Source organism: Ranitomeya imitator, chromosome 7, assembly GCF_032444005.1.
Source record: "Ranitomeya imitator isolate aRanImi1 chromosome 7, aRanImi1.pri, whole genome shotgun sequence".
NCBI classification, from domain to species: Eukaryota; Metazoa; Chordata; class Amphibia; order Anura; family Dendrobatidae; genus Ranitomeya; species Ranitomeya imitator.
The window spans coordinates 58331396-58344755 of record NC_091288.1 but is presented as its reverse complement, the minus strand read 5'-3'; the positions used below and the strand labels follow the sequence as shown (position 1 = coordinate 58344755).

General features: G+C 44.8%; 1 protein-coding gene across 2 annotated transcripts in view; it reads right to left on the bottom strand.

Annotated features, from left to right (window-relative positions):
• HDAC4 (histone deacetylase 4) overlaps nt 1–13360 on the bottom strand; it is a 213280-nt gene that overhangs the window by 18538 nt on the left and 181382 nt on the right. For both annotated transcript variants that reach the window (XM_069733292.1, XM_069733293.1), the window contains 2 exons: nt 2873–3006; nt 1399–1483 (listed from right to left, as the gene is read on the bottom strand). In XM_069733292.1, coding sequence (XP_069589393.1) covers nt 1399–1483; nt 2873–3006 — 219 coding nt within the window. The remainder of the gene's footprint in view (nt 1–1398; nt 1484–2872; nt 3007–13360) is intronic.

Genomic DNA, 13360 nt, shown 5'->3' with positions numbered 1-13360 from the left:
TAATTACTTTTCAGCAGTCACCATTCATTGTTATCTTGTCTGTGATGATAATGAAAATTTTATACAGAATAGGTAACACAGGATCCACCATTCACAACAGGCAATGGTCACATTTCCCAGTGATCTCTGCTATGATTAGCCCTTTCTGTACTTCAGCCTATGTTCAAGAGGCTGTTAGGCAGAACAGGAAGCATTACAAATTACCAGATACACGATTTTTTTTTTTCATTTTAAGTACTGATAGGAGGACACAAAAAATCCACCAGTCTCAACCACAACAACAAAAATAATCACATTTTTGTAAGAAAAAAAATGCGTTTAAAAACAGATTAGTGACAACATTTTACAATACAAACTGCCTACATAGTAAAATAGATATCTTACACCTGATTAGGCTGGTATAAACAATGTTGGAATGGCTATATAATCATTTTTTTAAAGTGCAAACCTAAAGCCTGATTGCCAGATCCTCAGTGTCCCTCCTTCCTGCCGAGACATCACAGTGCTCAGTACAAGCTGCAGCTTTCAGTCAGATGAACACTCTTGGATTTGTGAGCTTTCTAACTATTTGAACTCAAAATGCTCTTTTTAATATCAAGATTACACAAATTCTGACATGGATTTTCAAAGTACCGGTAAGTATCTATTAATGTATGCAGTTAGTATTGTGAAATCTCCTGACAGATCTGCTTTAACATAAAAAACGGTTTTAAATAACAGGTCATTTTCTGATGACACATTTCCTTTAGTACTACTGAAAGTATAGATGTGAAGATACTGAAAAGCATCATTTCTGTATTTTAGAAATCTAAACGTGAACCTGTCAGTAAGAATGTGCCAAAGAAACCAGAATTACTGCTGGATAGTGCATGGAAACACAAATCCAACTATATCTATATTCAGTCATTACCTGGCACTATGTAGCGAGGAAATTCATTTTTTATTAAAATGCAAATTAGGCTTGCTTATGCGCTGGTGGGCATATCAGTGCACTTGCAGTCCTTGGCTCCTCTTCTATTCTCCTCGATGGCGCAGTCCTCCACTTCTTGATTGATAGTGGAGACAAAGGTTCTGGTGCACAACATCACCTTCGTTCTCCACGGTCAATCAAAAAAAAACTGAGGCAGTACTGGTAAGGAGAAGTGAACGGTAGTCGAGGACTGCAAATGCACGGTTTCACCCCAGTGCATTTAGGAGACTAATTTGCATATGAAACCTGAATTTCAGAGCAGCAGAGCTCCAAATTATGACTGAACAGGTATAGTAAGAAGCAGGTTTCCCTGCCCTATACTGCAGTAGGATTCTAAGACAAAAGCGAACTACTCTAAGAAATTTGTAAAGACATTTCAGAGTACACATAGTCCATAAATGATCTGCGGTAAGTGATTCTATACTTACTTTGGATCTGAATGACTTTTTCCATAGAGCTCACTGCATTGCTGTTCGGCCTCTGCTGTAACACGGACTCCGGGAGCGGTTCTAACTGTGAATATAGAAGCAGAAGAAAGGTTCAGGTTAACGCTTCCTCCATCCAAACAAAATCTTAACGTGTTAGTGCTGCTTCATTTCCGTCAACCAGAACCAGTGTTATGAATATAAAAGGGTATGAGGACGCAAAGATTTTCAAGGAGTTTTTAGAATTCAAATTCTTCTCAAAAACACAAAACTTTGGCGTTTCCGCTCCAAAAATTTTACAAGACTCGGTGTGCACATATCCTAAAAGTTGCTAACAGTTCCTGAAAGTGACAACAGCATGTGGACAAGGTTGAAGCCCAAAAGACTAATAATAGGAGGTTAAAAAAATTGCCACACTAAAAGGTGGCGGCAGCTGCCTGTGATGTCGGAATCGGTGAGTTCCCGCTTTGCTCCCAAAGTCAAGTCCTCACGGCCCCCAATAGATCATGTTTTCAGGATTTCCTTAGTATTACACAGGAATAATAATTAAGGCATCAGAAAAATGCTACAGATTCTCTCACATGTGTAATACTAAAGGAATCCTGAACACATGATCTGGTGGGGGCCATGAGAACTGGAGTTTGGGAAAAACTGATCTAGTTGCACTATTATTGCGTCTTAAGACTATTACAATATATACATTTCAGCCAGGGGACAAGTGTTTTCCGAAACTGAAAAACCCCTTTAATCATAAAGTCAGTTTGTTTTAATAAAATCAAACTGGGCCTTACTCACCCTCCCTGGGTCCATCGCTGTATATCAGCCACTGCACGCATTGAACAGTGAGTGAATCTGTGAGCTTAGCGGCTCGACAATGGAGCAAATAAGTACTTCATAGGACGGTTGTGTGTTTGATGGAAGTGTGGTCAATAAAAGATTGCACAATGCGAAAAAATTGGCATTTTTTAAAATGTAATACTTCATTTTTACAAACAGGTAGACGATGTCTTATGCCGCAATGAATGCACGTCAGCATTTGCACAGCAATACCAGTGTGCTGTAGATCCAGAGGAAGATGTAAACTGCCCCATATTAGGAGAAAAAAATATTTCCAACTTCACATCTGGCAATCAGACTTGTTCCATGGATCAACGTCCCATCACTGAGTCAAATAGTCACAATCTGTAATATTATGTTTACCAAGAAAGGCATCCAGGCCCTCCTTGTACTTGTTTAGAGAATCGACCATTGCATCTTGTGACTGAGAGTTCCATAATCTCACTGCTTGCACCGTAAAGAATCGCAGTCAGATAAAACCTTCTTTTCTTGTAGAAGTAGAGAACGTCCCCTTATCATTGAAGCCCTAGGTATACATTTCATACTTGTAATTTTTGGAATCTGGCTTTAATACTAGCATTAATACCTGGACATGTGAATGGACTGTTACATGAAATTAAATGTAAATTCTCCCTCTTACCTCATTACCCAGCAAAGCAGATACACAGGCTTCAGAGGCATCACAGATCGCGGTCAGATCATGGCCTCCCTCCAATGCAAGAATAACACGGCCTCCAGCCAACCCCATAAGTTGTTGTGTTAGATATCCAAAACCTTTGTGAGAAAGGTAAAACAGTTAATGGTCTGCAAAAAAAATCACAGATCTCTATAAATCAAAAGGGTAAGTTGAGTGTCGCTGATGGCTGTCATGTTATAAGCGGAAGCAGCAACACAAATGTGAACAGTTTAATGGAAAAGAAACCAGTGTCTTTTTCTACTCTAAACAGTGTATTACATTTTTTATAAATCCATACAGTACTGGTCAAAAGTCTGGAAACACCCATTTATGCAATGATTTTCCTAATTCTTATTGGAATGTGCACATTGTCAATTCAGACTGAAGGTAGCAAAACCAGCTTTATGTCTGTTCACAATTTATGAAGGCTTTTAACCCCTTCATGACCCAGCCTATTTTGACCTTAAAGACCTTGCCGTTTTTTGCAATTCTGACCAGTGTCCCTTCATGAGGTAATAACTCAGGAACGCTTCAATGGATCCTAGCGGTTCTGAGATTGTTTTTTTCGTGACATATTGGGCTTCATGTTAGTGGTAAATTTAGGTCAATAAATTCTGTGTTTATTTGTGATAAAAACGGAAATTTGGCGAAAATTTTGAAAATTTCGCAATTTTCACATTTTGAATTTTTATTCTGTTAAACCAGAGAGTTATGTGACACAAAATAGTTAATAAATAACATTTCCCACACGTCTACTTTACATCAGCACAATTTTGGAAACAAAATTTTTTTTTGCTAGGAAGTTATAAGGGTTAAAATTTGACCAGCGATTTCTCATTTTTACAACGAAATTTACAAAACCATTTTTTTTAGGGACCACCTCACATTTGAAGTCAGTTTGAGGGGTCTATATGGCTGAAAATACCCAAAAGTGACACCATTCTAAAAACTGCACCCCTCAAGGTGCACAAAACCACATTCAAGAAGTTTATTAACCCTTCAGGTGCTTCACAGCAGCAGAAGCAACATGGAAGGAAAAAATGAACATTTAACTTTTTAGTCACAAAAATGATTTTTCAGCAACAATTTTTTTATTTTCCCAATGGTAAAAGGAGAAACTGAACCACGTACGTTGTTGTCCAATTTGTCCTGAGTACGCTGATACCTCATATGTGGGGGTAAACCACTGTTTGGGCGCACGGCAGGGCTTGGAAGGGAAGGAGCGCCATTTGACTTTTTGAATGAAAAATTGGCTGCACTCTTTAGCGGACACCATGTCACATTTGGAGAGCCCCCGTGTGCCTAAAAATTGGAGCTCCCCCACAAGTGACCCCATTTTGGAAACTAGACGCCCCAAGGAACTTATCTAGATGCATGGTGAGCCCTTTAAACCCCCAGGTGCTTCACAAATTGATCCGTAAAAATGAAAAAGTACTTTTTTTTCACAAAAAAATTCTTTTAGCCTCAATTTTTTCATTTTCACATGGACAACAGGATAAAATGGATCCTAAAATTTGTTTGGCAATTTCTCCTGAGTACACCGATACTTCACATGTGGGGGTAAACCACTGTTTGGGCACATGGTAAGGCTCGGAAGGGAAGGAGCGCCATTTGACTTTTTGAATGAAAAATTATCTCCATCGTTAGCAGACACCATGTCGCGTTTGGAGAGACCCTGTGTGCTTAAACATTGGAGCTCCCCCACAAGTGACCCCATTTTGGAAACTGGACCCCCCAAGGAACTTATCTAGATGCCTAGTGAGCACTTTAAACCCTTAGGTGCTTCACAAATTGATCCGTAAAAATGAAAAAGTACTTTTTTTTCACAAAAAATTTATTTTCGCCTCAATTTTTTCATTTTCACATGGGCAATAGGATAAAATGGATCCTAAAATTTGTTGAGCAATTTCTCCCGAGTACGCCGATACCTCATATGTGGGGGTAAACCACTGTTTGGGCACACGGCAGGGCTCGGAAGGGAAGGCGCGCCTTTTAACTTTTTGAATGGAAAATTAGCTCCAATTGTTAGCGGACACCATGTCGCATTTGGAGAGCCCCTGTGTGCCTATGCAATGGAGCTCCCCCACAAGTGACCCCATTTTGGAAACTAGACCCCCCAAGGAACTTATCTAGATGCATACTGAGCACTTTAAACCCCCAGGTGCTTCACAGAAGTTTATAATGCAGAGCCATGAAAATAAAAAATAATTTTTCTTTTCTCAAAAATGATTTTTTAGCCTGGAATTTCCTATTTTGCCAATGGTAATAGGAGAAATTGGACCACAAATGTTGTTGTCCAGTTTGTCCTGAGTATGCAGATACCCCATATGTGGGGGTAAACCACTGTTTGGGCGCACGGCAGGGCTCAGAAGGGAAGGCACGCCATTTGGCTTTTTAAATGGAAAATTATCTCCAATCATTAGCGGACACCATGTCGGGTTTGGAGAGCCCCTGTGTGCCTAAACATTGGAGATCCCCCACAAATTACCCCATTTTGGAAACTAGACCCCCAAAGGAACTAATCTAGATGTGTAGTGAGCACTTTGAACCCTCAAGTGCTTCACAGAAGTTTATAACGCAGAGCCATGAAAATAAAAAAAAAAAATTATTTTCTCAAAAATGAATTTTAGCCCGCAATTTTTTATTTTCCCAAGGGTAACAGGAGAAATTTGACCCCAAAAGTTGTTGTCCAGTTTCTCCTGAGTACGCTGATACCCCATATGTGGGGGTAAACCACTGTTTAGGCATATGCTGGGGCTCGGAAGTGAAGTAGTGACGTTTTGAAATGCAGACTTTGATGGAATGCTCTGTGGGCGTCACGTTGCGTTTGCAGAGCCCCTGATGTGGCTAAACAGTAGAAACCCCCCACAAGTGACCCCATTTTGGAAACTAGACCCCGAAAGGAACTTATCTAGATGTGAGGTGAGCACTTTGAACCCCCAAGTGCTTCACAGAAGTTCATAACACAGAGCAGTGAAAATAATAAATACGTTTTCTTTCCTCAAAAATAATTTTTTAGCCCAGAATTTTATATTTTCCCAAGGGTTACAGGAGAAATTGGACCACAAAAGTTGTTGTCCAGTTTCTCCTGAGTACGCTGATACCCCATGTGTGGGGGTAAACCACTGTTTGGGCACACGTGGGGGCTCAGAAGGGAAGTAGTGACTTTTGAAATGCAGACTTTGATGGAATGGTCTGCGGGCGTCACATTGCGTTTGCAGAGCCCCTGGTGTGCCTAAACAGTAGAAACCCCCCACAAGTGACCCCATTTTGGAAACTAGACCCCCAAAGGAACTTATCTAGATGTGTGGTGAGCACTTTCAACCCCCAAGTGCTTTACAGAAGTTTATAACGCAGAGCCGTGAAAATAATAAATACGTTTTCTTTCCTCAAAAATAATTTTTTAGCCCAGAATTTTTTATTTTCCCAAGGGTTACAGGAGAAATTGGACCACAAAAGTTGTTGTCCAGTTTCTCCTGAGTACGCTGATGCCCCATGTGTGGGGGTAAACCACTGTTTGGGCACACGTGGGGGCTCAGAAGGGAAGTAGTGACTTTTGAAATGCAGACTTTGATGGAATGGTATGCGGGCGTCACGTTGCGTTTGCAGAGCCCCTGGTGTGCCTAAACAGTAGAAACCCCCCACAAGTGACCCCATTTTGGAAACTAGACCCCCCAAGGAACTTATCTAGATATGTGGTGAGCACTTTGAACCCCCAAGTGCTTCACAGACGTTTACAACGCAGAGCCGTGAAAATAAAAAATCATTTTTCTTTCCTCAAAAATGATGTTTTAGCAAGCAATTTTTTATTTTCTCAAGGGTAACAGGAGAAATTGGACCCCAGTAATTGTTGCGCAGTTTGTCCTGAGTATGCTGGTACCCCATATGTGGGGGTAAACCACTGTTTGGGCACACGTCGGGGTTCGGAAGTGAGGGAGCACCGTTTGAATTTTTGAATACAAGATTGGCTGGAATCAATGGTGGCGCCATGTTGCGTTTGGAGACCCCCTGAAGTGCCTAAACAGTGGAAACCCCTCAATTCTACCTCCAACACACCCCTAACCCTTATCCCAACTGTAGCCGTAACCCTAATCACAACCCTAACCCCAACACACCCCTAACCACAACCCTAACCCCAACACACCCCTAACCACAACCCTAACCCCAACACACCCCTAACCCTAACCACAACCCTAATTCCAACCCAACTCTAAGGCTATGTGCCAACGTTGCGGATTCGTATGAGATTTTTCAGCATCATTTTTGAAAAATCCGCGGGTAAAAGGCACTGCGTTTTACCTGTGGATTTACCGTGGATTTCCAGTGTTTTTTGTGCGGATTTCACCTGTGGATTCCTATTGAGGAACAGGTGTAAAACGCTGCGGAATCCGCACAAAGAATTGGCATGCTGCGGAAAATACAACGCAGCGTTCCCGCGCGGTATTTTCTGCACCATGGGCACAGCGGATTTGGTTTTCCATATGTTTACATGGTACTGTAAACCTGATGGAACACTGCTGCGGATCCGCAGCGGCCAATCCGCACCGTGTGCACATAGCCTAATTCTAAAGGTATGTGCACACGCTGCGGAAAACGCTGCGGATCCGCAGCAGTTTCCCATGAGTTTACAGTTCAATGTGAACCTATGGGAACCAAAAATCGCTGTACACATGCTGCGGAAAAACTGCACGGAAACGCAGCGGTTTACATTCCGCAGCATGTCACTTCTTTCTGCGGATTCCGCAGCGGTTTTACAACTGCTCCAATAGAAAATCGCAGTTGTAAAACCGCAGTGAAATGCGCAGAAAAACCGCGGTAAATCCACGATAAATCGGCAGCGGTTTAGCACTGTGGATTTTTCAAATCCGCTGCGGAAAAATCCGCATAGGACCAGAATACGTGTGCACATACCGAAACCCTAACCCTAGCCCTAACCCTAGCCCTAACCCTACCCCTACCCCTACCCCTAACCCTACCCCTAACCCTACCCCTAACCCTAACCCTAGTTCTTACCCCAACCTTAGTGAAAAAAAAAAAAATTCTTTATTTTTTTTATTGTCCCTATCTATGGGGGTGACAAAGGGGGGGGGGGTCATTTACTATTTTTTTATTTTGATCACTGAGATATAACCTATCTCAGTGATCAAAATTCACTCTGGAACGAATCTGCCGGCCGGCAGATTCGGCGGGCGCACTGCACATGCGCCCGCCATTTTGGAAGATGGCGGCGCCCAGGAAAGAAGACGGACGGACCTCGGGCGGCCAGGTAAGTATAAGGGGGGGGAGATCAGGGCACGGGGGGGGGGGGCGTCGGAGCACGGGGGGGTGGATCGGATCATGGGGGGGGGGTGGATCGGAACACGGGAGGGAGGATTGGAGCACGGGGAAGGATTGGAGCACGGGGTGAGGGATCGCTGTGCGGGGGGGTGGATCGGAGCACGGGGGGGTCGCTGTGTGCGGGGGGGGGGATCGGAGTGCGGGGGGGTTTGATTGGAGCGCGGGGGGTGTGATTGGTGCACGGGGAAGCGGACAGGAGGACGGGGGAGCGGAGCACAGGACGGAGGGGAGCGGACCACAGATCGGGGGGCTGGGGGGGCGATCGGAGGAGTGGGGTGGGGGCACATTAGTATTTCCAGCCATGGCCGATGATATTGCAGCATCGGCCATGGCTGGATTGTAATATTTCACCAGTTTTTTTAGGTGAAATATTACAAATCGCTCTGATTGGCAGTTTCACTTTCAACAGCCAATCAGAGCGATCGTAGCCACGAGGGGGTGAAGCCACCCCCCCTGGGCTAAACTACCACTCCCCCTGTCCCTGCAGATCGGGTGAAATGGGAGTTAACCCTTTCACCCGGCCTGCAGGGACGCGATCTTTCCATGACGCATATGCTGCGTCATGGGTCGGAATGGCACCGACTTTCATGACGCAGCGTATGCGTCAAAGGTCGGGAAGGGGTTAATTGAGGAACAGTCTAATTACAGTTTCTGAAGCTGGTAACGCTGATGAACTTATCCTCTGCAGCAAAGTTAATTCTTGGTCTTCTTTTCCTGGGGTAGTTTTCATGAGTGACAGTTTCATCATAGTGATTCATGGTTTTCATGATAGCACATTAAAATGCCTTTAAGGTTCTGGCAATTTTTTGGACTGACCCTCATGTCTTAAAGTAATGGTGGACTGTCGTTTCTTTTTACTTAGTTGAGTATTTCTTGCCATATTCTAGCTTAGAACAGTCGTAGAATAGGGCTGAGCACTGTAAGGAACGGTGTACAACCCTGCCACTGCAAAATACACCTGATGGTCAGAAACCTTGTTTGAAGCCCAAGGATTCCAAAAGTTAACTCATGATGAGGCATGCCTGTTCACTAGAAGCCATTCCAGGTGATTAATTGATGAAACTGCTAAGGAGAACGACAAGGGGGTGTAAAGCGGTCTTAGTAAAAGGGGTGAACATTGAGGATTTAAGGTCTTACACTAGTGATAAACAAGCATGCTCGGATATAGTATTATCCGAGTATCTCGGGCGTAATATGTTCAAGTCCTGGCTTTAGCCCGATTCGCGGCTGTTAGACAGCCGCAACACATGTGAGTATTGCCTGTTTGGTAGACAGCCACAACACATGCAGGGATTGCCTAACAGCCGCGAATCACGCAACCACGGGGACTCGAACATAATACTCGAGCACGCCCAAGAGACTTGGGTAACACCTGAGAATGGTCGGATAACAATATCCGAGCATAATCGCTCATCACTATTTAATACATGTTTCTTTACTCCTTGTTTCCATATTGTGTTCCTTCAGTGTGAATCTCAAATGTGCACATTCCAGTAGGAACAAGGAAAAACATTCCATAAACAGTTGTCAAACTTTTGATTGGTACTATATATTTAAAGAACAAAACAAAAAAAATACATCAGCTTCGAGATATAGGGATTTTTGTGTACTCACCGTAAAATCCTTTTCTCCGAGCCATTCATTGGGGGACACAGACCGTGGGTGTATGCTGCTGCCAATAGGAGGCTGACACTAAGTGATACAAAAAAAGTTAGCTCCTCCCCTGCAGTATACACCCTCCTGCTGGCTCTCAGCTAACCAGTTCGGTGCAAAAGCAGTAGGAGATCAATAACAATATATGAGCGTATAGCATGTCATATTATAAAAAAACAAGCATAAGCTAATAACAGGGTGGGAGCTGTGTCCCCCAATGAATGGCTCGGAGAAAAGGATTTTACGGTGAGTACACAAAAATCCCTATTTCTCCTTCGCCTCATTGGGGGACACAGACCGTGGGACGTCCAAAAGCAGTCCCTGGGTGGGGACAACAATAGATCAGGCCCTGTGTAACCGCTACTTACAAGTGCGCCACCGTGGCCTGCAGAGTCCGCCTGCCCAGACTCACATCTGTGGAAGTGTGGGAATTATAGTGCTTCAAGAATGCATGTGGACTGGACGAATTCGCAAGCTTGCAGGCGTGCCTTGCTGATGCCTGGTGCCTAGAACCCTTGATAGACAGGGAGATAGGCTGACATCTAGCACGGAAGGACTCCTGGATGGTGAAAGGAATTCACCATGTTATCATGGTCGATGAAACGGCTAAACCCTTCCTGAAAATGTCAGGAAGCCTTCCTCTACCGTCAGGAAGCCCAAATAAAACATCCAACCTTCAGAAGGACGCCGTCCTCAAGACATACCTACTCAGAGCACTCACTTCGTCCAGAATATGGGGCCAAAAGAGATGAGGGAAGAACTATGCCCTCATAACAGTGGTAATACAGTACCACCTTGGTAACAAGGGATGGAGATGGCCTGAGGACAACCTTGCCTCGAAGGTAATAAGGGAAAAAAGTCTGAAAGAGCAGAGAAGCTAGCTCCGAAGACTCGTCAGAGTGAGAATATCGCAGAGGAGAACGGGACGACTTTCCCTGATAGTAAAGTCTGCCCGGATGAAAAAGGAGCCTACTGTAAGGCTCTTAGGAATAATAAGGTCCCAATGATCTAACGGTATGCGATAGGGAAGAACTACGTGTGAAAACTCCCTGTGAGAAAGTCCCTACTTGCAGTTGTGCTGCGATAAGGCGAGAAGATACTAGCTCCGCAAACAAAAAAACGGATGTGGTCAGTGCGGATCTCTGAGGATCACTGGTGCCCCTTTCTGCTTCCGAAAGGCTTTCGGAAGCAGTGGAAGGGGAGTTCGGCTGAATTTGTTTGCCGTTCTGAGTTCTACTTCTGGGATATATACTGCCGAGATCACCGAATAATAGACTTCGGCCCATCAGAGAAAGTGAGGTACCTCGGTCATGGTGCCTGACAGTGGGTACCTGCTAGATGACTGACGTAAGGCACCGTCATGGCATTATCCAATTGAATTCGGATAGGGTGACCCGCCAGAAGGCAGTGGACCTGCTGTAAGACTACCGTTCGGATCTCCAGAACAATGATGGGGAGAAGAAGACTGACATTGGTAGTTACTAACAACCATTGAACCGGGAGAAAGGCCCTGGATGAAGAAGGAGCTCAGAGACTATTGTCTGAAAGTCTGTTTGACTTGCTGAAAACGAGCGGAGCAAAGGAAACCGCTTCCATTGTCGTCACCATTTTTCCTCAGAACTCTCTTAGCAAAGCGAATGAAATGAGGGGGTGAGTAATCAAGTCCTCAGAACTCTCCTTGCGCGAGCTCCCTGTTGAAGGGCCATGACCTTGTCTCGAGGAAGAATTACCATCCTTCTAGAAGTGTGCAGGATCATCCTCAAAAAGGATATCTGCTGGGCTCGAAATGAGGAGAACTTGTCTAAGTGTAGCTGCCAGCCCAGGAGAGAACGTATCGCAAGAGATATAGACGACTCAGCGTAGTCCTGGAAGAGCGGCTAGACAGACCAAACAGGGCAGGACGAGCACGCCTCTAGAGTGCAAGAAAAACATGACATCCGCCATGACCTGAGCGAACACTCTGGGTGCGGAAGCAAGGCCGAAGGACAAGGTAGTGATTTGAAAATGCTGTTGACGAATTGAAAGGCGAAGGAATTTTTGCAGAGGGCAAGCAACCCGAATGTCGATGGATGCCGGAAACTGCACCTTTTTCTGTTGAAGTAATGGCTGAGCGGAGAAACTCCATCCAAAGAAGGAGGACCATGTCAAAGGTTGTTAGAAGTTTGAGGTCCAGGGTCGATGTTACTTTTCGTCTCCCTGTTTGGAACAAGATCCCTTAGATCTAGACTGTGCTGGACAATCCTTATACAATCCTTTGTCAGACTCCCGCTCAAAGGATTTGATTGGCCAGTTGTTGCTGGTGTGAATCAAGGTAGTTAAGGTCTCCAGCCAGGAGACCATTGCTCTAGCAATCCATGCGGCCGCTAGGGAGGATAGAGCGCTGGACCCGAAGCCGCAAGACGAAACGAACCAGATTTACTATCTGACAGTCCGTGGTATTTTTAATTGATGACCCATCAGGTAGGGATACTGGTAGGTATACCACAGGAGATTCTACCCGGTTATTCTGCCCCATGGCAGAATGTGCGGCTGCATCCAGCAGGTCATAGTCTCTTGCCATCTCCTCTTTTCACGGTGCAGAGATAAAAATTAGGAACCCTCGATCCATCAACCTCTTAACAGGGAAGTGGAGAGGAATTGTCCGCCTTCTTGCATCATCCACTAAATAGTGGTGATGCAGAGGGGGGAGCTCGTACGCCAAAAAGGGTGCCTCTATATGTCCACAGAGTTCAGGTCTCCAGGTGGACAGGACAGGTTGTCTGGCGATAGGCCTGGATACAGAAGAGGAAACATGGAGACGACACTCCGTGTGCTCATCTGTTGATGGTGTGGGGAGATCGGTGCCCTTTAAAGGACCCGTCACCCTTAAAAAAACAGGCCAGGCATGGCATCCCACGTAGAGGCTTCTGTCCAGTGAATCGCTTATCCGAATTGAATGGCAAATACTCTCGAGGGAGTTTAGTCTCTGAAGCTCTGGCAAGCTCAGGCAATATCCAATCCATATTCAGAGCCTTGTTGTCCTCAAATCATTGGTGAGGGAGCAGGAAATGAAAAACTTCCGTTTTCTAGATGCCTGTATGTTTCTAGACGCCTGCACGTTTCTAGAATACTTGCGGCCCCTGCTAGCCGACGGCTCCCATGTAGGATAGGGACCATGTATATTGGTCCTGCGAGCACTCCAAACACAGAGGGTACACAGAGGGATTCAATCTCCTGGTCAGAGAACCATGGATTGGTCAGTGAAGAAGTCCACTGAGGGGAACTAGAGGATAAAGCTGGGGTCGGCGGCGGAGGGCTCCTCGGACTGATCAAGCGCCTTTAAGACCAGGGAATACTGGTCATGCACCTTTAGGACCAGAGAATACTGGTCATGCGCCTTTAAGACCAGAGAATACTGGCCATGCGCCTTTAAGACCAGAGAATACTGGCCATGCGCCTTTAAGAACAGAGAATACTGGTCAT